At 44.8% G+C, this 26,510-nt stretch overlaps 1 protein-coding gene across 14 annotated transcripts in view; it reads left to right on the plus strand.

Moving 5' to 3' along the window:
• The window catches only part of FHOD3 (formin homology 2 domain containing 3), a 369,691-nt gene that overhangs the window by 169,578 nt on the left and 173,603 nt on the right, over nucleotides 1–26,510 (plus strand). For all 14 annotated transcript variants that reach the window (XR_014518724.1, XR_014518725.1, XR_014518726.1 and 11 more), the window contains exons 4-5: nucleotides 14,750–14,817; nucleotides 24,457–24,562. Coding sequence is in view for 2 of the 14 variants with exons in the window: in XM_083473089.1 (XP_083329215.1) it covers nucleotides 14,750–14,817; nucleotides 24,457–24,562 (174 nt within the window). In the remaining 12 variants the exon portion in view is untranslated. The remainder of the gene's footprint in view (nucleotides 1–14,749; nucleotides 14,818–24,456; nucleotides 24,563–26,510) is intronic.

A 26,510-nucleotide genomic window follows, 5' to 3' on the forward strand; every position in this document is an offset into this window, starting at 1 on the left:
CTGCCTTCAGATGTCTTTTAAAAATAAGATAGTTGTTTATTTCCTTGACATCTGATGGGAGAGCGTTCCACAGGGTGGATGCCACTACTGAGAAGGCCTTCTGTCTGGTTCCCTGTAACCTCACTTCTCACAATGAGGGAACCGCCAGAAGGCCCTCAGCGCTGGATCTCAGTGTCTCGGTGTTTTCTTCTACCAAAGATATCATGCAAGGCAGAGGAGAAATAAAAAAAATTCCTTCCAGTAGCACCTTAAAGACCAACTAAGTTAGTTCTTGGTATGAGCTTTCGTGTGCATGCACACTTCTTCAGATACACTGAAACAGAAGTTGCCAGATCCTTCTATATAGTGAGAAGGTGGGGAGGGGTATTACTCAGAAGGGTGGTGGGAATGGGAGATTGGCAGATAGCTGAGATGAGCCTGTTGACGACTCTTAACGACTGCAATAGGTCTACAGGAAAAGGCAAGGGGTGAGAAGGTGAAAAATGGCTTAGTCATGTATAATGAGATAAGAATCCAATGTCTTTGTTCATACCAGGTCTCTCCATGGTTTTGAGTTTGGTAATGAGTAATACCCCTCCCCACCTTCTCACTATATAGAAGGATCTGGCAACTTCTGTTTCAGTGTAACTGAAGAAGTGTGCAAGCACACAAAAGCTCATACCAAGAACTAACTTAGTTGGTCTTTAAGGTGCTACTGGAAGGAATTTTTTTATTTTGACTATGGCAGACCAACACGGCTACCTATCTGTAAAAGGCAGAGGAGGTTTAGGATCAGTTTTCCTTCCCTTAGGTGGGCCACCTTCCCAGGTTGATGATCCCCATCTGCCCCTAACTTCCCTCCACAGCTCATACAGAAAATGCCTTCTTGACCATTGGACCCACTCTTGATAGAGCTGTGGCTCAGGCTCCCTGGCAGCTGAGGTGCAGCAGCAGGCGGGTCGGTCTAGCACAGCCTTTCTCAACCTGTGGGCCCCCAGATGTTGTTGAACTACAACTCCCATCACCCCTAGCTAGCAAGGCCAGAGCTCAGGGATGATGGGAGTTGTAGTCCAACAACGTCTGGGGACCCACAAGTTGAGAACCGCTGCTCTAGCAGGCAAGTGGATGGAGTCAGTGGGCAAGGAGCTTGTTGGAGGCGGGCTCCATTCACCCTCTTTGTGGGCTCCACGCACACCCTCGGTGCATGCCCCCACCCCAGCTGGCCAGTCCACTGCCAACGCTTGCCCTGCCCCAGGTGCCAGCAACTCATGCTATGCCACTGGCTTTTGGTATTATGTGCTGCATCTGTCCCAGCCTGCCTTCACACACAGGTGAAGTCTCTAACACATTGAGGGCTACCCTCACCAGGTTTAGCTGGTTAATCGAAGCCGTTCCAAGGGGGTGGCTTCTGTCACATGCTGACAGAAGCTTCTGGCAGCCACTTGTGGGAGTTTAGTGCAGGGTGGGGTGCAAACCACCCCAGAAGGAGTGCAATGTTTCCCCCACCAGTTGTGGAAGTGGGGAAACACAGAAATGGGCCTAGGGCAGAGGTAGTCTGTGTTGTGCCCTGCAGATGTCATTGGACTCCAACTGCCATCTGTAGGACACCATGTTGGGTAGACCTGGCTTCGAGGTCGGACGAACTGTGGGAAGGAAGCTAAGAATTTGAGGTGGTGGAGACTATGGGCTGAGAAGTTGAAGAAGAAAAGTGAGAATTATGGGGGCACAAACCATAAATACTAGGGTAATGGTGGCGCAAGAAGACCCGAATAAAGTAGTTGAGGACTTAGTTTAGATATTCATGGTTTTGCAGTCAGTTCATATACTGATTCTAGGTTTCTTGTTATATTTTGAAAACAACAAGCCTAGGCAAAAGCTGTCTTGTGGTTGTTACCCAGGCCAGCCAGCTCATTTGAGAACAACAATAAATAGAGCCTTCAGTCCAGTGGAAAACTCTGCCAATAGAGATTCAGCAGGAGCCTTCTGTGCCATCTGTTAAAGGCCAGCTGAAAATCTGTTATATTCTGCCAGGCCTGTGCAGGGAATTAAGAATACATACTTCCACAGTGGTCAATTGATATCGGATTTTGATCTTTTTAATGTGGCTTTACGGTACAGTTTAATGTGCTTCTGTTGCAAACCACTTTGATCCATTTTATGAAATAAGCAGCATAAAATAATTTTTAAATATATAAGTAAACAAATGCATGCTGTTAAAAATTGCAACGCATCCTTTCATCAGATTGAGTGCATTAGTTTACCCTCTGACCTCAAACTGAGAGTCCCTTTAAAAGAACCTTCTGATTTTGGAGGGGAGAGGAATTTTTCCAGCTCTCTCAAATGGTTTATGGTACAGTGGTACCTCGGGTTAAGTACTTAATTCGTTCTGGAGGTCCATTCTTAACCTGAAACTGTTCCTAACCTGAAGCACCACTTTAGCTAATGGGGCCTCCTGCTGCCGCCGCACCGCCAGAGCATGATTTCTGGACTCATCCTGAAGCAAAGTTCTTAACCCGAGGTAATATTTCTGGGTTAATGGAGACTGCAACCTGAAGTGTCTGTAACCTGAAGCGTATGTAACCCAAGGTACCACTGTCTTCAAGTGGGGATTAGAAGTGTTGCCACCTATTGCCATCTAAGTCTTATTTTTCACTAAACTCTAAGAGGTTTATCTTGATTGAACTGAATCATGAGCAAAAGAGAGGTGTGAGAACTGGTAGTGGATGTTAGAGATTAATTTCCCCCTACCATCTTTGCAGTCCTCAAACGACTTACAAATATGTATTAAAACACTCTAATGTCTTTAACTGCATTTTTATTGTATTAATTTCCAAGTGCTTTCCCCCTTGAACTATTGTTTGGTGCAAATGTCTAATGCATCTGATTGATTGGCAAATGTTTTCTGGGCATCCTGCCACCTAGCAACTGTTAAAATATTGTTGCTGGGAAAAGGCACAGAAAAGAGAATGTTGCACTCAGAAGTGTTGCTGACTCTGGTTGGACAGTCATCCCTCTTCCCAAGGAATTCTGGGTATTGTAGTTTTATGTGGAGGGATGCCTCTTTTAAGAGGCAATACCCCTGTATGGGAGAATTCAGAACCCCACCAAGCTATAGTTACCAGAATTCTTTAGGCATTAGTGAAACACTGTTGCATTATCAACTGTTTCATTACATATTTACACATAAAATCTGTTTTCTTTCTTTCTTTCTTTCTTTCTTTCTTTCTTTCTTTCTGGATGCAAACAGTTCCCTTTATGGAAAACAGTTACATAGCTAAACAAGGCCTTAAATACTTGTGTGTATACTACATCTTGTAGAGTAGAAGAAATAATCTCATTACCAATAAACCCTGAACTTATCCAATATTTTCCTTACAGTTGACTTCATTGCAATATATGCTGAATTCCTTCAATTGTTTAAACAAATGGGATTCATCTGGTTGAACTGAAGACACTTTGGTATCTAATGGGAAAACACAGAACTTAACGTTGGATGTTTCTGAAGCCATATCCATATAAAGGTTTGACATAACTTGGATACCCAAATCTGAGATTCCTGCATCACGGGGGGCTGGATTCAGTGGCCCTTGAGCATAGCTGCCAACTTTTCCCTTTTCTTGCGAGGAATCCTATTCGGAATAAGGGAATTTCCCTTAAAAAAGGGGAAACGTTGACAGCTATGCCCTTGAGGTCCCTTCAAACTCTACAATTCTCTGATTCTATGATTCTACATGTTGTGCAAATTGTTTGCTAATATTGCAAATTCAGTCACACCAATTTGTCCATTTTATACCAGTTGCTTTCTGCCTGTTCCTGGCAAGCACCACACCAAGTTGCAGAAGGAGCAGCAGAATGGCCTTGCCCTATTATTTGCTTATGTCGAGAAAGTGTTTGTTCTTACTTGCTCAACTAGAATGCCGCAAAGCAATTAGACAACCTGAAAGCAAGAGTTGTGGCAGTCTGCTATTTCTGCTCCAGTGGTATATCTGCTTCTCAGTTGCTGTGTAAGTAGATTATTCAAGTGTAAAGGTGGGGGACGGACAAGTGGGACCTGCAACAAAATGTTTCGGTGCAGAGTTCCCCTGTTCAAGGAAACAGGCAGTCATGCTCTCTTCAATGATACTCCATTGCATCCCCTGCCTCTGGTTTTCCTTTCCTTCCCATCAGTAATCCAGCATCCCATGTGTTCATTGCAACACCTGATCTCAGGTTTAACTCCTGCTTAGAGTTTGTAGGGCAAGGATTAAATTCACAGGGCGTGGGTCTAGAAGGAACGGAACAGGCTGTTTTCAGCTTGGCTTCGTGAGAGCTTTTTTTTTATCATTTTGTTCTGCTGCCATCTACCATGTCCTTTAGGATCCAGCTAGGTTCTGTGCTCCATAGAATTCCATTTCCCAGGTATCTGCGCCTCCATCCCCAGAGGAGAAACCCATACCTGCTGCCTTGTGGAACACATTCAGGAGAAGAAAAGGCTAAGCAGCAGGGACGTCTTGCCCATAGAGGCAAGTGGCGCGGGGCGCCAGGGCGCCAAGTTCTGGAGGGCGCCAGGGAAAGAGGCGGAGGCTGGATGTGGCGCCTCCCAGCGTCAGCTCCCTGCCCTCGCCCGCCTCGCTGAAGCAGCACTGCGCCCAGAGCCTCCGCCTCTTCCCCACTGGAGGAACTGCCCTCTGGCCGCTGCCTGCCTCCTCCAGCCTTGCAAAGTTGCCAGCAGCTCCGTAAAAAGGTCAGCAACTCTGGGAAATTGGGGGGGGGGGGCGGCAGCGCTGGAGGGATCTTTGTACCACAGCACCAGATATACTTAAGACGGCCCTGCTAAGCAGTAAACTCTACACAAATCTGGAGTAGAGTCCCTAAGAATGTTGGATCTTGTATACCTCCTTCTGGCAACTCCTGAAGCCAAGCTGGTGCCTAATAATAATAATAATAATAATAATAATAATAATAATAATAATTTATTTGTACCTGCCCATCTGGCTGGGTTTCCCCAGCCACTCTGGGCTGCTTCCAACAAAGATTAAAAATACATTAAAATGTCACACATTAAAAACTTCAGATGTCTTCTAAATGTCAAGTAGTTGTTTATCTCTTTGACATCTGATGGGAGGGCATTCCACAGGGTGGGTGCCACTACCGAGAAGGCCCTCTGCCTGGTTCCCTGTAGCTTTGCTTCTCGCAGTGAGGGAACCGCCAGAAGGCCCTTGGCACTGGACCTCAGCATCCGGGCTGGACGATGGGGGTGGAGACGCTCCTGCAGGTGTTCTGCATTCCTTTGGATCACATCAGCGAGGCTGAGAGAGAGGTCTTGTCATCTGGGCAGCCCAGGATCTCCAGACACACTGCGCAGACTTGCACCCTAGGGAAGTCACTTTGGTGCTGATAACACAACAAAAACAACACAGGAGACAGCAGTTATGAGTTACTGGTCTCTGTAGCTGCAGCGTGGTCTCTACAGCCACAGCAGGCACTGCGATTCTCTGGTGGTTTGGCTTCACCTCCAGAGGTTGCACTCTATTGTCTTTAAAAACAGACAAATTCCAGCAAGAATTTAAACCCGCCCACCCACCTGACCTATGGCTGAATCCTAAATATATATTAGAGGCATGGGCAGTGTTGGGAGGGGTTCCTATTTATGACCCTGGGACTCCGCCTTGAACCTTGTAGTCTGGGTTCGGGCCATGGTCTAGTGAGCTAGCCATTTCACGTCACTCACCCAACCTATCAGCACCCCAGATTTTAACTGGAGTAGTGCCTTGTACCGAATTCCACGGCAAGCCCTACCAAAATAAGCATACGGAAATAGTTTATTTTTCAGCAACAGACTCTGAGGAGGGCCTGAGCGTTAACTGACAGCTGCCTGGTTGTCGGGGTTGTTTCTGCATTTCGCGTTGCACAACATAATGGTACATTGTCAGATATCTGAGGAGAGCTAGCCCTACGCCTGTTGGATAAGGACTGATCAATTGAATAAGTGATCTACTGCAGCACTTTCCAATAAGGGTCATTATATGCTGTCAGCACTCTTTGTGAACAAATAATGAGGAGAGCATTGATTCATTGGTTTGGTGGGGGGGGGGAGGGAGCCCTTTTTCAGAAGTGCCTGTGTGCAAATCCTGAGAACTGGCTTCATGGCTCACTTCACAGCCAGTTCGTATTATCATGTTTCAGGTCTCTGGGAGCCCAGACAGTCTGAACAAAAGAAATTACTTCATTTCTTGCGATAAGTTATTGAAACCTAGGAGAGGAATGACAGAAATAATTATGTGCTGATGATATGTTTTGCATTCAAATGGTTTGTGCGAGGTTTTGTAGTGTAGGTACAATACTGGTTTTGCTAGGCAGTGTTGGAAGCACACAGGGCGAAGCAGAGAGGTCTCACTCCAGAGATCTCCCTCCCTGGCAACTTGAATGCTTTTTGCAATAGTGTCCCAAGGGCCTAAGAGCAAAGAGTCCTCAAGATGTTTTGGGACTATAGCTCAGTCCTCAAGATGTTTTGGGACTATAGCTCCCATTATCCCTAGCTAACTGGACCAGTGGTCAGGGATGATGGGAGGGCTGAGTTTGCCTATGCCTGCCCTAGTACGTACAAAGACACTTTGTGGTGGAAATTGCACCACTTGGTCATAGCAGTGAAAATCTGTTGTGAAGTTGCGTGTTGACTGCATCCTTTCAAAATGATTATCTTCATCATCTCTTTTATGTGCTAGTCATCTATCTGCATTTATCTACCTGTCAGAGAAAGGGAGAGAACACTTGACAACTTTATTCATCCGATTGCATATAGACCATGGTATTTTGCTTTAATCAGACCACAATTTAAAGTCAAAAACTATTTTTTCTCTGCTGAGTATAAATTGTGTCTCCCCTGGAGTAGTCGGAGAAAACATGAAGGCTTCAAATAGTATACACACACACACAGTCAGATTAGATCAAACCCTATGAATTTGTAACAGGCGAAGCCACATAACCTCAGCAGACATGCAGAAGAGCAGCATTAATGTACTAATGGGCACTGTGCCTATGGCTGATCCCCCTCACAAAATGATATATTTTGCTGGGGCTGGGAGTAAAAAGGAAAGTGCATTGTCTTGCCAACAGATTTATTATTGGCTTTTGTAGACAAAAACAAAGCTCAGACGAAAGCCTTGTTTTGGCATCGCTCCAAGGTATTTTTTCTTGCTCTTGCTGGACACCAGTTAAATGTGTCTGACATTCAATGAAAGAATGACATGCGGCAATAATTAGTTTTATATGCCTCCTGAAAAACGTCCAGACATTTACTTTGTTCTGTGTTTTCACCCTCTGCACCAAGCAGTTGACTTTCGTTAGTGATACACAGTACAGGATGCACTCAGTGATGAATCAGACTGGGAGTGACTGGGGCTGTTGTAGCACCGGCAGCTGCTCAAATGCACAAGTTCTTTGCACTTCCAGCTGTTGCAGTGCTGTTGCAGTGCGCAAAGGAGAACATGTAGAGAAAAGTTCATAAGCCACGGAAGCACATCTAGTTTTCAGATGCTTCCAGCGCAAGTTGCTCTTTGGACATGACAGAAGCAGTACAACAACCCAGAAGTGAGACATGTATAAATCAAACAGCAACTGATTTACATCAAGTGTGCCACCTGCGGTTCCTCTAACCTCCAGCTCTCCTTGCACAAATTGCGACCCATGAAGCTGAGCATCAGACAGTGAACATGCATTATGGCCTGCCATGCATGCACATGGAGAAAAGAAAAAGGGTTATCGTGCTCCTGGCGAGCTGACACACAGGGCTATGTGTGTGTCAACTTGCACACAACTTGCACACATCTGCATTAGAAAAGCAGCTCCAGGCAAAAACAAATGCATTGCTAAACACAGTTCTGTGAAAATGATGATACAGTGGTGCCCCGCAAGACGAATGCCTCGCAACACGAAAAACCCGCTAGACAAAAGGGTTTTCCGTTTTTCGATGCGCTTCGCAAGACGAATTTCCCTATGGGCTTGCTTCGCAAGACGAAAACGTCTTGCAAGTCTTGCGATTTTTTTCGCTCCCCCCTTTTTCTAAGCCGCTAATCCGCTAATAGCCTTTTAGCCGCTAAGCCGCTAAGCCTTTAATAGCCGCTAAGCCGCTAATAGGGTTGCTTCGCAAGACGAAAAAACGGCTAGAGGAAGAGACTCATAGAATCATAGAGTTGGAAGAGACCACAAGGGCCATCGAGTCCAACCCCCTGCCAAGCAGGAAACACCATCAGAGCACTCCTGACATATGATTGTCAAGCCTCTGCTTAAAGACCTCCAAAGTAGGAGACTCCACCACACTCCTTGGCAGCAAATTCCACTGTCGAACAGCTCTTACTGTCAGGAAGTTCATCCTAATGTATAGGTGGAATCTTCTTTCTTGTAGTTTGGATCCATTGCTCCGTGTCCGCTTCTCTGGAGCAGCCGAAAACAACCTTTCTCCCTCCTCTATGTGACATCCTTTTATATATTTGAACATGGCTATCATATCACCCCTTAACCTCCTCTTCTCCAGGCTAAACATGCCCAGCTCCCTTAGCCGTTCCTCATAAGGCATCGTTTCCAGGCCTTATGAGAGCCAGTGTGGTGTAGTGGTTAAGAGCGGTAGTCTCGTTATCTGGGGAACCGGGTTCGCGTCTCCGCTCCTCCACATGCAGCTGCTGGGTGACCTTGGGCTAGTCACACTTCTTTGAAGTCTCTCAGCCCCACTCACCTGACAGAGTGTTTGTTGTGGGGGAGGAAGGGAAAGGAGAATGTTAGCCGCTTTGAGACTCCTGACATTCAGGAGACATCTTAAGGCAGCCCTGTTCAGGGAAGTTTTTAACGTGTGATATTTTATTGTATTTTTTGTTTTTATGGAAGCCGCCCAGAGTGGCTGGGGAGGCCCAGCCAGATGGGCGGGGTATAAATAATAAATTATTATTATTATTATTACTCCTTAAAAGGGAGTGAAAGGCGGGATATCAAATCCAAACTCTTCTCTTCTTCTTCTCTTCTTTGACCATTTTGGTTGCCCTCCTCTGGGCACGTTCCAGTTTGTCAGTGTCCTTCTTGAATTGTGGTGCCCAGAACTGGACACAGTACTCCAGGTGAGGTCTGACCAGAGCAGAATACAGTGGCACTATTACTTCCCTTGATCTAGATGCTATACTCCTATTGATGCAGCCCAGAATTGCATTGGCTTTTTAGCTGCCGCATCACACTGTTGGCTCATGTCAAGTTTGTGGTCAACCAAGACTCCTAGATCCTTTTCACATGTAACCAAGACTCCTAGACCCTTTTCACATGTACTGCTCTCAAGCCAGGTGTCACCCATCTTGTATTTGTGCCTCTCATTTTTTTTGCCCAAGTGTAATACTTTACATTTCTCCCTGTTAAAGTTCATCTTGTTTGTTTTGGCCCAGTTCTCTAATCTGTCAAGGTCGTTTTGAAGTGTGATCCTGTCCTCTGGGGTGTTAGCCACCCCTCCCAGTTTGGTGTCATCTGCAAATTTGATCAGGATGCCCTTGAGTCCATCATCCAAGTCGTTGATAAAGATGTTGAATAAGACCGGGCCCAAGACAGAACCCTGTGGCACCCCACTAGTCACTCTTCTCCAGGATGAAGAGGAACCATTGATGAGCACCCTTTGGGTTCGGTCAGTCAGCCAGTTACAAATCCACTGAGTGGTAGCATAGTCAAGACCGCATTTTACCAGCTTCTTTACAAGAATATCCTGGGGCACCTTGTCAACTCGCGGAATGGATTATTTTCGTCTTGCGAGGCACCACTGTATTGTTAACTGAGATAGCTCAGCTGGTGGAGCCTGAAATTCTTAATCTCAGGATTGTAGGTTTGAGCACCACATTGGGCAAAAGATACTTGCATTGCCGGGGATTGGACCAGATGACCCTCACGGCCCCTTCCGAATCTATGATTCTATAGGAGTCACAAAGTATTCAGTGTGTGTGATTTCTCTCAATACTTTATCTGAATCATAGAATCGTAGAATGTTCGCTTTTGCTTGAACAAAAGGAGAAAATGTTAGTGAACTTCAACTGATGTCGCCTTTGGATTTTTAAAAAAGTAGCACTACTAGCCAAAGGGACGTAGGTGGCGCTGTGGTCTAAACCACAGAGCCTAGGACTTGCCGATCAGAAGGTCGGTGATTCGAATCCCCATGACGGGGTGAGCTCCCGTTGCTCAGTCCCTGCTCCTGCCCACCTAGCAGTTCGAAAGCACACCAGTGCAAGTAGATAAATAGGGACCGCTCCAGCGGGAAGGTAAACACTGTTTCCGTGCACTGCTCTGGTTTCGCCAGAAGCAGCTTAGTCATGCTGGCCACATGACCCGGAAGCTGTACACCGGCTTCCTCGGCCAATAAAGTGAGATGAGCGCCGCAACCCCAGAGTCATCCACAACTGGACTTAACGGTCAGGGGTCCATTTACCTTTTACTAGCCAAAAACAGTCAGTCGTTCCAAGGGAACTAGGCTGAAGTAGAGGCAGATATTGTGTCTAAAGAGGGGATAAAAGGACTGTGTTTGGGCCAAGATGTAGTGGGCCTGCATCCCAGCTTACATTACTAGCCACTCTGCACCCACAGCACCCACAGCATACAGTTCCCACCTGACTGATACCTCTGTCGCTGCCAAGCAATGCCCTCCGTGATCCACAAATTCTTACTCCTCCTCTTCATCAGTCACCACTGTCGAACCTTGCGACACAAATTGCAGAGTGTAATGTGTCACTTCCTTGAAGAAGAAGAAAAAGGATAAGGAACCTCAAAAATGGAAGACTATTAAACCACAGCATGATTGGGAGACATGGGTAGGGGCCACTTAAGCAAAGTAACTCCATATTTTGCACAGCCACATTGTAGCTTGGCTTCGTCATTAAGCAAAGTTGTATGTTGTAGGGAGAGAGATGCGGGAGATCATTCCAGCTCTAGGAAGGAAAAGGCTCTGTGGGAGCAAAGGGGGAACCAGCCGCAGCATGAGCAACAGCAAGCACGTTCTGTGCTTGTGTCATTAATTACTACTACTGAAGGTAAAAAAAGGTAAAGGCAGAGGACCCCTGGACAGTTAAGTCCAGTCAAAGCCGACTATGGGGTATGGCGCTCATCTCGCTTTAGGCCAAGGGAGCCAGCGTTTGTCCACAGACAGCTTTCCAGGTCATGTGGCCAGCAGGACTAAACCACTTCTGGCACAACGGGACACTGTGACGAGAGCCAGAGCGCATGAAAACACTGTTTATCTTCCCACCACAGCAGTACCTATTTATCTACTTGCACTGGTGTGCTTAAGGTCAGTAGTTCAAATCTGTGCAACAGGGTGAGCTCCCATTGCTCTGTCCCAGCTTCTGCCAACTACAGAAGGATTGCACAACTTGGAACGGGGTGGGGGGGTTGACTGGCGATCCTGGCTCCGTGGGTGCCCCAGTATTTTGGGTTCTCTCCCTTCCTCTCCCAGAGCTAGGGCTCTGGTGGCCAGGAACTCTGGGTGGTTGAGGTTTACTAGGGTAGCACAAAGCCCCTCGCTAACCCCAGGGATCCTCTCTCCCTGGCACCCCTGCCTACAGATATTTTCGTCTGGTTCATTATGGTGCCTCCGAGGGAGAAAGCCCTGCTCATCTGAATGTGACTTACCCCTGAGAAAACATTCCTAAACGGTTGCTGTGATTTTGCCTCTGCTGTAGAAATGGGAATTATGGGAAGCTAATGAGGCTAGCACCCTTATGTGGATCTTCCCTATTCCCTGTTTAATTCTGTCTGAGTTCTTATTTGCGGACGCTGGGTGACCCCTGAGGTTTTGCAGCATGGTGTTTGGGTCTTAAATTCAATGGCACTCTTCATTCAGAAGTAAACGGATTACAGTGGTGCCTCGCAAGACGAAAAGAATCCGTTCTGTGATTCTCTTCGTCTAGCGGTTTTTTCGTCTTGCGAAGCAAGCCCATTGACGGATTAGCGGATTAGCGCTATTAGCGGCTTTTAGCGGCTTATCTGCTGATCGGATCAGCTGATAAGTGGCTTAGCGGCTTAGAAAAAAGGGGGGGGAAAAACCCGCAGGAACTCGCAAGACATTTTCGTCTTGCGAAGCAAGCCCATAGGAGATTCGTTTTGCGAAGCACCTCCAAAACGGAAAACTCTTTCGTCTAGCGAGTTTTCCGTCTTGCGAGGCATTCGTCTTGCGGGGCACCACTGTATCTGTTGGGTCCGAGAAATAAAATGTGTTTGGTCACGACGCTTTAGGTCATCCTTATGTATTACGAGTTGTGGTAGTGTAGCGCTAGAGACATACTACCTTGAAACGTGAAATCTGATGTGAAGGTATATAATGCAACAGTCTTGCTGAAGCACTGATGATCCAGGTCTATTTGATGCCTGGAAATCCCATGTACACCATGCTGACTCTTGTGATGAAATTAAAATCTAGTTCTGCCTCTCTTCAAAAACACACAGGCAGATAGACCCATCTTTGGACAAACTGTATGCAATTGTATGAGAATGAAGGGAATTTAATTCTAACAAAGGCCAGATGGTAGTATCTTTCCAAGGAATAATTTTGTTCCTATTTAGCACGTGAAGACAATACAATTTTAAAAATAAAACCCAGCAAGTCCCACCCCGCAAAAAAAACCCTATTATCCTTTCAGCTTTCCTGACAAGACTTTATTTTATCCAGCCAAGAAACATAATGTACTTGTACACACCAGTGAATTGATTCTTGGGCTAGGATAATTAAAAGTGTGTTTGGGTCCGTGATTACAAGAGACATTCCTTTCTGCAATGTTTTGTGCTGGGGATTTGTCAGCTCCGTAAGGAATAAGGAGTTGTGAGAACTGCAAGAGGGGTTCTCTCCTGCGCCAAGGACAGAATATTGCTTTGGAGGTTTACAAACAACTGCTGAGGCGTCTCTTTCATATTGGCTGAAACTATTTGGATCCCAGCAAATGTCCGTTATGTTTCGCTTCTTTCAGAGAAGAGAACCAAAAGCATTTGCTTCCAAAACATGCCTTCTCTGCTTATGCAGAACATATGGGGAACAAACCAGTGGGAAGACCTCCAATGGCCCCTCGCAGAAGCGAATAAGCTCCACTGCGGCCCATTCAAGAGGCTTTGCTGCTGGATTGCACCCTTTGCTGTTGCATTCAGCTCTGTTGCATTTTACTTGTTTGGATTTTGTTGACCCCAGTAGAACAATGACCCTCGCGTTTTCTTTCTTTCTGAGAAGTCTTTCCAATGCGCCCATATGCTATCCTTGTGGAAGCTGTGCATGTAGAAGTCTAGTTCTCCTATTCAAAAGTGAGGAAAGGAATTCTGGACACTCATGGTGACTATGATCCTACTACGTTTTAACCATCTGGCATGCCTGCCTTTTGCGAGTATATTGTTGGGTCTAGGTTCAAAATCAACCATCAAACTCATTGGGCCACCTTGGACTAGTCAACCTTGGCTCTAGATAAACTAGAAGCTGTAACCAATATTTCTTTAACACTTGGGGTTTCTTGGGGAAGACAAGCCACGAAGCTGGGCTCCTACATAATGCTAAGCCCAAACTATGGCTTGGCTGCAGGTAGTGTGGCAGCAGCAGGACTCAGGAAAGAACAGAGTAGGCACAATTTTATCTCTGGCCATCGGCATGCTTGAATATTCACGTTAAACCATAGTTTGGCTTTCCATTGCGGCTATTTTATAAATTAATCTTTAATTTATTTATTGATGTTTAGTTACCCCCTCCCAGTTAAATGGTGGGACTGATAGCAAGCAAATACACCAGGAATCAGGATCACTGAAGAATCTACCCTTAGCAAAGTGTATAGATGCTCCAGCTCCTTCCTTCCATTCCAGCCATGTAAACAGGCGCAGTGAGATGAGATCACATAACAACCGTCCTAAAAGATCTGCTTCCTGGTTCCTGGTGTGCTATTGAGCTTGGTTCAAGGTGATAGTGATGGTTTGCTAAGCCCTGTGTTTGCAGGAACAGCTATTCCAGTAGCCAATTTGATTCCTAAGATTGACTGAGCAGGGAGCAGGGCTCTGTTCACAGTCCTTGCCAGCATTCGGAGTGAAGAGACTTGCAGAAGTGTCTTCTCCATGATAGGGCCCCAACGCCGGAACGATTTCCTATTTGAGGTGTATCCATCTCCTGAACTGTTTGGCTTCAGACTCCCACTGAAAACATCATTATTTGCACCAAGATTTCACAATCTGATAAATAAAGGGGGTGGTACTCATCAACAGGGACGCGGGTGGCGCTGTGGGTTAAACCACAGAGCCTAGGACTTGCCGATCAGAAGGTCAGCAGTTCGAATCCCCGCAACGGGGTGAGCTCCCGTTGCTCGGTCCCTGCTCCTGCCAACCTAGCAGTTCAAAAGCATGTCAAAGTGCAAGTAGATAAATAGGTACCGCTCCAGCGGGAAGGCAAACGGCGTTTCCGTGCACTGCTCTGGCCACATGACCTGGAAGCTGTACGGCGGCTCCCTCGGCCAATAAAGCAAGATGAGCGCCGCAACCCAAGAGTCGGACACGACTGGACCTAATGGTCAGGGGTCCCTTCATCAACAATGCATGTATTTCTATTTTAATTGATCTTGTACAATTCTTTGTAGTGTTTGTTTGTTTTTAGTGCTGCTCTGTTGTGCCATGCTCATATGTTTGATGTACGTTGCATTACTGGGGAATATTGATTTAAAAACCTCACAGATAATTTCATGCAGCTCCCTACAGTCATGAGAACTGAATTTTACATCAAACTTCTACTAAACTTTTTTCTTTTCTTTTGTCTTTTCTTTAGAAAAACTCTACAATTCAAATGGACGGGAGCTGAGGCGGGCCCTCTTCTCCCTGAAACAGATATTTCAAGTAAGTGAGCCTTTGTTCCGGTTCTTTTTGTCTGCCATTCAAGCTGGTTTCCATAAGATTACATAGGTACAGCCTTGTTTAACAGGAAGCTAGAAGATATTGGAAGCGGTTATGGGCAGGCAAGCACATTATTTACCCATTTTGAGTGTTTCCCCAGGTCCTTGACTTCATTTTGTCTGGAAGGGTAGATGAAGCAAAATACCTTTTGCACCCCACCCACTTTTGCACTCACCACCCATGGTGGAAAAAAGAGAATCCCAATGGCACTATAAATACTCTCCCTCTCTTAAAAGGAAGGTTTCTTTCTTGCTTCCTGAAATACTAGTGGTGACAGCAGCAGTATCCTTTGTTCTGTGTGCTCCTCTTTTCAACCTGCAATGTCAGGGGTTGAAAGGGGGAGGGTGGAAAACAGCAAGCAGAGTGGGGGGTCACCAGCCATTTATTGTGGCTTGACACCCCTCCTCCCTTTCATTTTTGCAGTCCTGGGCAGGTAGCAAAATGACGAATAAATCCTATGCATTGTCTGTTGGGCTGAAATTTTCAATGCTGGGTTTAGTTAATAAATAGGTGATGCGGAAGAGACCACTCTTCCATGCACTGATCTAAGTTCTGTTTTTTATACATATTTCTGTAAGAGTTTTTTCCAAAAACCTTGATGAATTATGTATTGTGTCGTGCAAATATTAGGCAACAGATTGTGAGCAAAATTGGGTATAAAATCTCTCACTTTCTCTCTCTCTGTGCATACACACACACACATTCATACACACACATACACACTCATATACACACAGCATTATGTCATGAATCCATTAATCATTGCTAACAATTGTGCTTTTCAAAGCCTTTAGAGCATCTCTTTTTCAGTCTGTTGAAAAGATTAACTTGAAGGTGTTCAGAGTCATAGAATCTTATCAGCGAGAGAAATAAAATGTCACACACTTCACTCCTAAAGAGTCATCAATCATCCTTAGGAGAGGAGAAGGAGTATTCCCCAATTGCTTCATTGATCTGAGGAAGGGGGTGTGGCACATAGAACACCCTGGTTCATGAAAAGAATGATGGATGACTCCTCAGGGACTGGAGTAGATGAATTTGATTTAGGGGCTTCATTTGTAGCTTGCCAGAGCTTTTTGTATTCAGCTACGAGCAGAAGAGAATACCCTCTGTTTGATGACTTCAATCTTTTCTAGTAAATTGCTTGGGTTCTGTCACAAAGAGGAGAAAACATTTTATTCCCCCCCAACTTCTATGTTACAAACTAGTACTTTGAAATTTTGTTTTCATCCTTGTTATTTTCTCTTGACAAAATTCCTTTCACATACACAGTGGAACCTCGGGTTGCGGACATAATCTGTGACGGAGGCATGTCCGCAGCCCGCAGCGCTTGCATCCTGAAGTGCCGCGTCTGCGCAGGCGCGATTTGGCCTTCTGCGCATGCGGAAAGCACGATTTAGCGTTTCTGCGCATGCGCGAGCGGCGAAACCCGGAAGTAACCCGTTCTGGTACTTTGGGGTTTCCCGCAGTCCACAACCCGAAAACACATGACTTGAAGTGTCAGTAACATGAGGTATGACTGCACAAGCCAAAATAGGTTTAGGATTGTGGTCATTGATTTAAATTATCCATTGGGATATTGTATCACACATGATAAACCACTGGTGAACAGCACTGGACTTCTCATGGTGTGGAAAGAAGAAGCCTTTGATGGCTGGCTTTTGAGGAGAAGGGTGGACCTACCAAAACTTACCTCCTCACATAATTAGACTCACCACCTCCTGAAAGGGAGAACTTCTCCCAAAGATACCTCTGTGCAAAGGGGTACACATGCCCTATTTTCCCTTTAATTTGGGAGAGGGGCCATGATTGATGAATGGGAGTAATCTTGCCTCTGGAATTGGTGACTGTTCAGGTGAACATTCTTAACATCTCCTTTCAGGCATTCACGCTCTGTGTGCACAAGTCAGGAGTGGGGCGAGTGGGGCTGGTGCATGCAAGAACATTCTAAGTAGGACTGGCGTCTGTGGCCTCTACACAGTTTGTGCCCAAGTGTGTGCAGCTGCGGTCTTGGACTTGCCTAGGGGTGAGCGTCCGTTGCTCTTTCCCAGCTCCTGCCAACCTAGCAGTTCAAAAGCACATCAGTGCAAGTAGATAAATAGGTACTGCTGCAGCGGGAAGGTAAATTGTGTTTCCGTACGCTCTGGTTTCCGTCACGGTGTTCCATTGCGCCAGAAGCGTTTTAGTCATGCTGGCCACATAACCTGGAAAGCTGTCTGTGGACAAGCGCTGGTTCCCTTGGTCTGAAAAGTGAGATGAGCACTGCACTTCAAAGTCGCCTTTGACTGGACTTAACCATCCAGGGGTCCTTTTCCTTACCTTTACCTTCCTTACAATGGTGTTTGTAAAAGTCAGTTATTGTTAGGGTTGTGGCCTCATTTGGCAGTCTTACCAGCTATTTTTGAATGTGAAACTAAAACGACCACTGACAATAATTTAAAACAGAAAATCAGCTGGAATTTCTATGATGCCCAAGTATTAAATGTCATTGTTGTTCTGTAGCAATACTAGTTTTGCCTGGTTGCGGTTCCCTTCCATTAAGTGCTGTTACATAGATGTATTATTTGTTGCAGCTGAACAGAGCTTTTGATTTTAAGAACTCTTAGAGCACAATCCAGGTTACATACCGTGGATCTTAGTTAGGTTTACTAAAAAAAAAGTTTAACGTGCTTAATTCTCCTTATTTAAATTAGTGGAACTTCAAAGTGCTTAACCGGCTGGATTGCATACTTGGTTTCCAGTTTAGTTTTATTATTCAAATATTCTTGAATGTGATCCACAACTTGACCTTACAATTTTCATGTGAGGTTTTCTCTTTATTTGCTTAGTTATTGAAGTTGATTACATGCATACGCAAATAATTTTACTTGTATGCCACCTTTCCATAGTTAAAACAATGGTCAGGGCAGCTTACAACGTGGAAAAAAAACACATAATCCAAAACATTAGAAAAGTAGTGATAAACACCCCCCAAAAAATGCCCACCAAAAAGTACACAGCCAAATTGAATAATTTCCGCATAAATCAAGAAAGATCTAAGATAAAGATGCAAAATTAATTGAAACAAACAAACAAACAAACAAACAAATTCCTTCCAGTAGCACCTTAGAGACCAACTAAGTTAGTTCTTGGTATGAGCTTTCGTGTGCATGCACACTTCTTCAGATACACTGAAACAAAAGCCACCAGACCCTTATATATAGCGAGAGGGTGGGGAGGGGTATTACTCAGAAGGGTGGTGGGAAATGGGTGATTGGCTGATAGGTGTGGTAAACCTGTTGACAACGACTGCAATTGGTCTTACAGGAAAAAGCAAGGGGTGAGATGGCTAAAAATAGCTTTATCATGTATAATGAGATAAGAATCCAATGTCTCTATTCAGACCAGGTCTCTCCATGGTTTTGAGTTTGGTAATAAGTTGCAATTCAGCAACTTCTCTTTCCAGTCTATTTCTGAAGTTCTTTCGTAATAAGACAGCTACTTTGAGATCTTGTATAGAATGTCCTGGGAGATTGAAGTGTTAATTTATGTAAAATTAATATCAGTAAGAGCAACAAACCCCCCCCCCCAACCAAACCCTCTAAACAAGACCTCAGCTCAGTAGTGTGGCAGCGTGGCCCTGCAGAGCAATGGCGTTGCTTGGGTTCCCACTCACAAGTGCGCCCAAAATGGGGCTGAAAATGGGCGGGATGGAATGGGTCAAGGGCGGAGTGGGGAAATCCCCACTTATTTCCTATAAGGGAACCCAGTGTAAGTGGCTTCCACTGGGGAGCCACAGAGAGAATGTGGTTGGTCAAGGGAGCTGGGGACTCAAAAAACGTGACAACTGCTTTAGGCTATTCATCCTGGCAGCCCTTCAATCAGAGGGTATAATAATAATTATATATATATATATATATATATATATATATATATATATATATATATCCCGCCCTCTCCAGCCAAAGCCGGGCTCAAAGCGGCTAACAGCAGTAAAAATAGCACAATTTACATAAATTAAAATTAAAATACATTCTAAAATCAATTCAGAATCAAATTAATGGAACCATTGGGCTAGAGTTCTATGAGGATTACCGAAGGAGGGGGTCAGACTGTGCGTTGGCCAAAGGCCTGGTGGAACAGCTCTGTCTTGCAGGCCCTGCGGAAAGATGTCAAGTCCCGCAGGGCCCTAGTCTCTTGTGACAGAGCGTTCCACCAGATCGGGGCCACAGCCGAAAAAGCCCTGGCTCTGGTTGAGGCCAGCCTAACCTCCCTGTGGCCCAGGAACTCCAAGATGGTTTTGTTTGAAGACCGTAAGGTCCTCCGTGGGACATACCAGGAAAGGTGGTCCCGTAGGTACGAGGGTCCTAGGCCGTATAGAGCTAAACAAATATAGCAACCCACTATTTGCATCCCCATCCCCATCCCCAAAACGCATAATCCTGCAAATTTTAACCAGTCTCCTTAAAGTTATCATTTGTTGCTCAGGGGAAAGATGTAAGGAAAGGAAATAGAACTCAAGAAGCAGAAGAACTTCATGCAGTCTCAACTCAGACAGGCATTTGTCATTCTTGGGCTATTCTTACTACTCCCAGTGCTACAATGTGTTTCTGTTCTTTGAATGTGGAGATTCTTCATAGTTTTGGATGGTTCCTGTCTCTTCTGCTGCTTTAAATCAGCTTCTTCCTCTGAGGAGTCAATCACATTCCCTGCACGATCAGCTTCATGGGAACTTGGGAGAGTGAGAAAACCTGTGTTTGTTCTGATTCAGCAGTAAAACACTGGATTCTCCGGAGAAAGCTCCAAGACAAAACAAAATCCCTGCTTGGACATGGATCTGGAAAATTTGGACCCCTGCCTAGAAACTGCATAGGAAAGTTAAGTGGGGATGAGCCCAAATTAATTTTCAGGAAAGCAGACTCTGGATAGCCGAGGAGGAACTTAGCCAAGACCCATTCTGTAAGCATCAGTGCAACTGGAACAGACCACTAGGAATATATAACATCAGTTTTATAACAACTTCACTGGCACCCAGTTATTTGCCTACTTAATCTTTGTTGCCCTCAAAACCTTAAACAACCGAATCCCAAGTCACCTTAAGGACCACCTTCTTTCTGTGCCCTGCTTGCTCCGCTCATCAGCCACCAACTCTCTGCCACTGCACCCACATTAACCCCCTAAAGCAGGCATAGGCAAACTCGGCCCTCCAGATGTTTTGGGACTACAACTCCCAGCATCCCTAGCTAATAGGACCAGTGGTCAGGGATTATGGGAGTTGTACAGTCGCACCTCGGGTTGATTATGCTTCAGGTTGAGCGTTTTCAAGGTTCGCTCCATGGCGACCCGGAAGTAACAGAACGCATTATGTCTGGGTTTCGCCACTTGTGCATGCGCAGATGCTCAAAATGATGCCATGCGCATGCGCAGAAGTGGTGAAACATGACATGCGCAGATGTGCAGCCGCGTGTTACGTTCTATTCAGGATGCGAACGGGGCTCTGGAATGGATCCCGTTTGCATCCAGAGGTGCCACTGTAGTCCCAAAACATCTGGAGGGCCGAGTTTGCCTATCCCTGCCCTAAAGCTTCCCTTCCCAGTGGTGCAGCAGGTGAACACATTAAGCTGCCTTATATTGAAGTCAAACCAGTGGCTTCCTCTTCTGGAAGTTCTCAAAGGGCAATCTAAACCCAAGACTATCTAGCAGAGAGGCCAGGGCATGAAGCAAGGCCACACAACTCCCTCCCTGTCTTGCTCTTTCTTCTCTTTTTAAGTTTCAGGCATCTGGCAATGCCGGCATTTCCCCGCAGATGTTTGGGGCCTCTTGATTGTGCTGCTGATACTGGTTTTCTTTGCTAGGCTTCTGCTGTTTTTATTAATGTGCTGTTGAATTTTTCTTTCCTGGTTTTAATCTGCATTTTCTCCTTTTAAAAACTGTTAGCTGCCTTGTAGATTTTGTTAAATCTAAAGAAGAAGATAGATGCAGCTTTAGCAGAAGTGTGCTGGTTCAAAAAGTACATTTTATTCTTTCTTTTAAAGGTGTTAACAAACCATTATTCAGCCGATTTTTCTCTAGGATGGGTTTCTGTTCTAATGAGCAGTAAACATCAAAGTCCTGAAGTTTCCCTGTGCCTTTTGGTCTGCATTTTCCTCTTTTGCCACCAATTCTGCTGTCATCTTAAGCTAATTTATATCCCTGGAAGAAAGAATCATAATCCTCAAACTCTAATCCTCCTTAAACCAATTTGATTTTTCTGTCCTGCGCTGGGTTTGATGTGCAAGATAGCTTTTGTCTGGTAGTCAGTGAAACATAGTTAGCTTGTGTTTGCAGGTCTTCCAGATAAAGTCACATCACAGCAGAAAGAAGAAAAGAGTAGTTATGATTCAGTCTAGGCCTTGTTAAGTAGCTGGTTGCACCTAACCAGAAAGTGTAGCTGTTAATAATAATAATAAACACTTATCTGATTAATATTTTGAAGATGATTAAAAAAAAAACCAGTATGAATAATTATTTCCCCAATTGTTTCTCTGAAGCAGATGTAGGTAAGTGGTAGGAAATGAGTCTAAATAGTCCCCATTTGACACACCAGATAAAGTAGTAAGAATCTTTTCTTTCCGTTTTACTTAAAAGGAAAAGAAACAATGGGTTTCTGTGTATATTACTTATAAACAAAGTTGTAGTGCTATCTCACACTCATTCTGAAAAAGCACAATACTACTTGCAGTTGGCCTCTTGACGAAACCTTTCAGGAACCACATTAAGGCTTCATTCTCCTCCTCCCCACGCCCTGTTTTTGACCTCAAACCATCTGAGTACATCTACTATAATCAAATAGATGCAGTGAGCATGGAGGTCTGTTATATCACAGTGTTTAAGGAACAGTTTAGTACAATAGTGCAGATGGCATAGACTATTAGGCCAGAATTAGCCTCCGCAAATCAAACAAAAGAGAAGTAACTTTTGTGCCATCTCAAAAACAATGCTTTTTTAATGGAGACAGTTGACATATTCAGTTGTAAGTTATCCAAGAGAAGTAAGAATGTACTTGCATGTGTGAACTGGCCCTAAATGTGAAGCAGAACCTATATCCACTGAACTGTATTTTCTGGGTCCTATATAATCACTTTGATGCTCAGTTGAAATAGTGGTATATGTACAGTAAGTTGGAAAAATAGTTTTCCAATTAGCAAGTTTCTGGCATGGAAAATTCATGAATCTTCTGTTTCAGAAACGCATTTTTGTTACAGTAAGCCCTCTTCCCTCGATGCTAAAATACAAATGGACAGTTATATAGTTCATCCAGTTCTGGTTCTCATAATATTCTTTCCTCCTTTCCTCCTATAGAGATGGAAATCTAAGACTGTCGTCATGCTCTGCAGTTTCTGTGACTGCCAATTGGAAGCCATGGCAATCCCAGCATGGCAGACAGTATGCAGTGGGGCAAGAAAGCAGCGTTGCTGGCAGGCATTTAATGGAAGAGGGAGAGGCGCTTCGCAGACTGATTTAGCAAGCTTCTCTTTTCACCATTAAAATGTGACTGTGTGGGGGGGGGGGGAGAGGCACTTCTCAGAGCAGATCTGCAGATCTGCCAGCGTGGTGTAGTGGTTAAGAGCAATGGACTCGTAATCTGGTGAACCAGGTTTGCTTCCCCGCTCCTCCACATGCTGGGTGACCTTGGGCTAGTCTCTCAGCCCCACTCACCTCACAGAGTGTTTGTTGTGAGGGAGGAAGGGAAAGGAGAATGTTAGCTGCTTTGAGACTCCTTCGATTAGTGATAAAGCGGGATATCAAATCCAAACTCTTCTTCTTCTTCTCTTCCCCGCTTTAAACACGGCCTCAGCAAGGTTCAATGGAGGAGTGAGTTGCTTCACACAGTGTTTTAGCAAGTTGCTTTGTGAAGCACCTCCTCTCTCCTTGGAAAGGGGTTGGGGGGTGAGGTTAGATGTGCGGGGAAGGGGGCTGGTTATATAATGTTTTTATTTCATTTTATAAAATTTATATGCCACTTTACTGAGCAAAGCTTGCCCATGTACTATGTTTAGATGGTAACCCCTTTGATCACTCAAGAACTAAGCCTGTTCTTAAGCGATTGCTCGTTGTGCCCTGCTTATTACCATTTGTAGCTGAATAATCCAGAAAGGAGAACTCCAGGAGATTTCCATGTTTGGCTGCTTTTCTCATCAGTGCTTTAATGCTGGCCGATGAAGGAGGCAGACCATAAATCTTAGCAATATTACAGGGCTGCTCCGGTTTTCTACCCAAGAACAACATCCTTCTCTCCTTCCTTCCTTTAGCTGTTACCACACGTATTCTGAAATGTGTCAACATTTTGATCATAATTTGTACCTTGGCTCCTATTTTCAGTTTTCAACCCAACCCAGACACTCATGCCGGTAGAATAGTCTTTTAAATTTTTGGTCACTCATGTTAGAAAATCAGTAAGTTAATGGGATTAGAAAGACTGACTACTTTATTTCAGAAGTTATGTAAACACAGTCCTTTTAATGTAGAGGAAACTAGTTTGGATTCTTTTCATCTGTCTTTGCATAGTCCAGATGTTTGGACCTTCTCACAACCCCATCACATTATAGATGCATGATAAAAAAGGTCATGCGTAGAGTGCAAATGTCTATGGCATGATGTTTATGTTCTCTTCCTTCACACTTCCATTCCTTTTCCTTCCTTTAAAAAAGATACATTAAAGCCTTTTGAAGTTTAAAGCTTAGATTGTTTATTCTGTATTGTTAAAATCAGTCCAGATAAAGTGTCTTTTATGAAATATGTGTTTTAAATTCAAATCAGATCCTGAAGTATTGCTGTTGTTCCCCATTAACTCATTTGGATATTTCGTTAAATTCCAAACCTGTCATGTATCTTATACATCACTGAAATGTCATTTTGCGTGCAGAAATGCTAATTTTGGTTATATTGTTTGCATCTTACAGTTTTTGATTTTTTTTAGGATGCATTACTCTTAAAGTGCTTGCAGAAAGGCGGCAAACAGGTTTTGAAAAATAAAAGAATGAGGCTGAACAGAATTCTCTAGGGAAGGAATTCCACAATTGTGGGGTATGGCAGGTTCTTGAATCGTGCAGGTTTGTCACAGCTCACCCCACAACATGACTTGGGTCCCTTCTATGGCTGGGCGATGTCTGGTTTTCCACATTGTGATATATCAGCAGCTAAATACCTCAATATGCTGATATGTCACGGTGTCTTGAATGTATCTTAGGGGAGGAAGAAGCAGTTGCGATACAATGCGCAGCCCTCCATCCTGAGTGAGCCCCTATGCCTCTCCGACTTACGCCCGAGCTGAAGGGCCATCAGAGCCTTAACTGCTCATCTGGGGGGGGGGAGCTTCCAACCCCCCCCCCCCCCAGCTGAGCGAGTGCTGATGTCTCTCTGTCAGCCTATTTTGAAGCTTTGGCAATTGAACTCTACTCTCAAATGAGACGTGGGCCGTTGTCATGTTTATCTGCTACATGATAACCATCTCTCATATCACTAGAAAAATCACCATAAATTTGTGAGCCGTGCTTACTGTTTGTTTGTGAAAAATATTACAATAGCAACTCTTTTTTTCATTTTTGCCTTTTTCCTTGATAGGATGACAAGGATTTGGTTCATGAATTTGTTGTGGCAGAGGGCCTGACCTGTTTAATAAAAGTGGGCGCTGAGGCGGACCAGAACTACCAGAATTACATCTTGAGAGGTACGGAAGTTTATTTCACAAGCTTTTTTTTTTTTTGCTTCAGTGCAGCATTTTCTACTCCAGCCCATTCAGTTTTAATAGTGCTGCTTAGTTGCAAACTACAGATTTCACAGTTTTCCTGTTTCAAGTAAAATACATTATTTGTTTGAAGAAACCCAACCCTTACTCCATGCCATTTCATCTTGCAGCCAACCGGATTTGACTTCACCTGGCACCCAGCTGCCTTATTTACTATTACTTTCAAACAGCCTTGTATTTAAGCACCATTCTGGAAGCCATTGGCCACTAAGTGTTGCTTTCAAGCAATTGGCATGGCTAGTGGAGAAGAGGCAACACTATTCTTGCTCCCCTCTGTAACCAGCATGGAAACCAAGTGTGATTCCAGAGGAGGAAAGCCATGAGATCTACATCCAGCATAGAAATTAAATGTGCTACTGCAAGGGACGTGAGTGGCGCTATGGGTTAAACCACAGAGCCTAGGGCTTGCCGATCAGAAGGTTGGTGGTTCGAATCCCCATGACGGGGTGAGCTCCCGTTGCTCGGTCCCTGCTCCTGCCAACCTAGCAGTTCGAAAGCACATCAAAGTTCAAGTAGATAAATAGGTACCGCTCCAGCGGGAAGGTAAACGGCATTTCCGTGCACTGCTCTGGTTCGCCAGAAGTGGCTTAGTCATGCTGGCCACGTAACATGGAAGCTGTACGCCGGCTCCCTCGGCCAATAAAGCGAGATGAGAGCCGCAACCCCAGAGTCTGCCACGACTGGACCTAATGGTCAGGGGTCCCTTTACCTTTACTGCAAGAGGAATGGGACTCTTCTTCCTTCCTCTTCCCAGTCACCAGTAGGCTAGCAGACATTTTTTCAGGCTAGGCTTATTTACAAGGCTACTTTCAAACACTTCCTACCCCCTGCGCCCCCATTGACTTTTTCCCCATCTCACCTCTCTTTCTCTTCTTCTAACATCTCACTTCTTAACTTTTGGACTATAAGTCTCTGGCCAGGCCTGTGTTATTCTTAATTATTGAGGGTACCTATCAATTTTAGACTTGTCATAAATAAAGAATACCAACAACAACTTGCATAAATCACTGACTCACTCAGTTATTTATTTAAAGTACCTGCTTTTTTTAGGTGCTATAAAGCGATTTTAAAAATGACACAGGTCCTGTCCTCAAACTTACACTGTAAAAGACACAAAGGGGAAAAGGTATGGGGAGAGGAAGGGGGGGAGTCCAAATTCAGGTAGCAAAACTTTTAACTACATAATAAGTGGCATCAAAGAGACAGTATTGTGAGCCAAGGCTCCAAGTGGAAGTTAATTCCAGCTGATTCAGCTGATTCGGGGTGCCTTGTTGCCCTGCCTCACCTTTCTCTCTTTTTCTGCCTCAGTCCCTACCCCACACCCCCAAAGTTGCTGGGTGACATGGGTGCTAATAAGAGAGAGTTCTGGGAGCAAAGGGACAAAATGGCGGTTGATTTCAGCCAAGCCAATGGGATGGTTGTGTTGTCTCATATCTCCCTCTACTGAAACCAGGTGGAATGGCTGCTAATGCATTAATCTTTTTAAGAGCCTTTGCACATGTTCAAGAAGCTCTGTAAATTGAGTGCATGGCATACACAAGACCATGGGTAGGCAAACTAAAGCCCAGGGGCCGGATCCAGCCCAATCACCTTCAAAATCCGGCCTGCGGACGGGTCCAGGAATCAGCATGTTTTTACATGAGTAGAATGTTCGCTTTTATTTAAAATGCATCTCTGGGTTATTTCTGGGGCATAGGAATTGGTTCACCCCCCCCCATATAGACCGGCCCCCCACAAGGTCTGAAGGTCAGTGGACCGCCCCCCTGCTGAAAAAGTTTGCTGACCCCTGCTCAAGACCATAGGGTCTGCCTTCATGCATCCATTGTTGTGGTTATAAATTGTTTCAGTAAATTAAATAAAATATACCTGC

The sequence above is a fragment of the Podarcis liolepis genome, assembly GCF_965112155.1.
Source record: "Podarcis liolepis genome assembly, chromosome: 13".
Classification (NCBI taxonomy): Eukaryota; Metazoa; Chordata; class Lepidosauria; order Squamata; family Lacertidae; genus Podarcis; species Podarcis liolepis.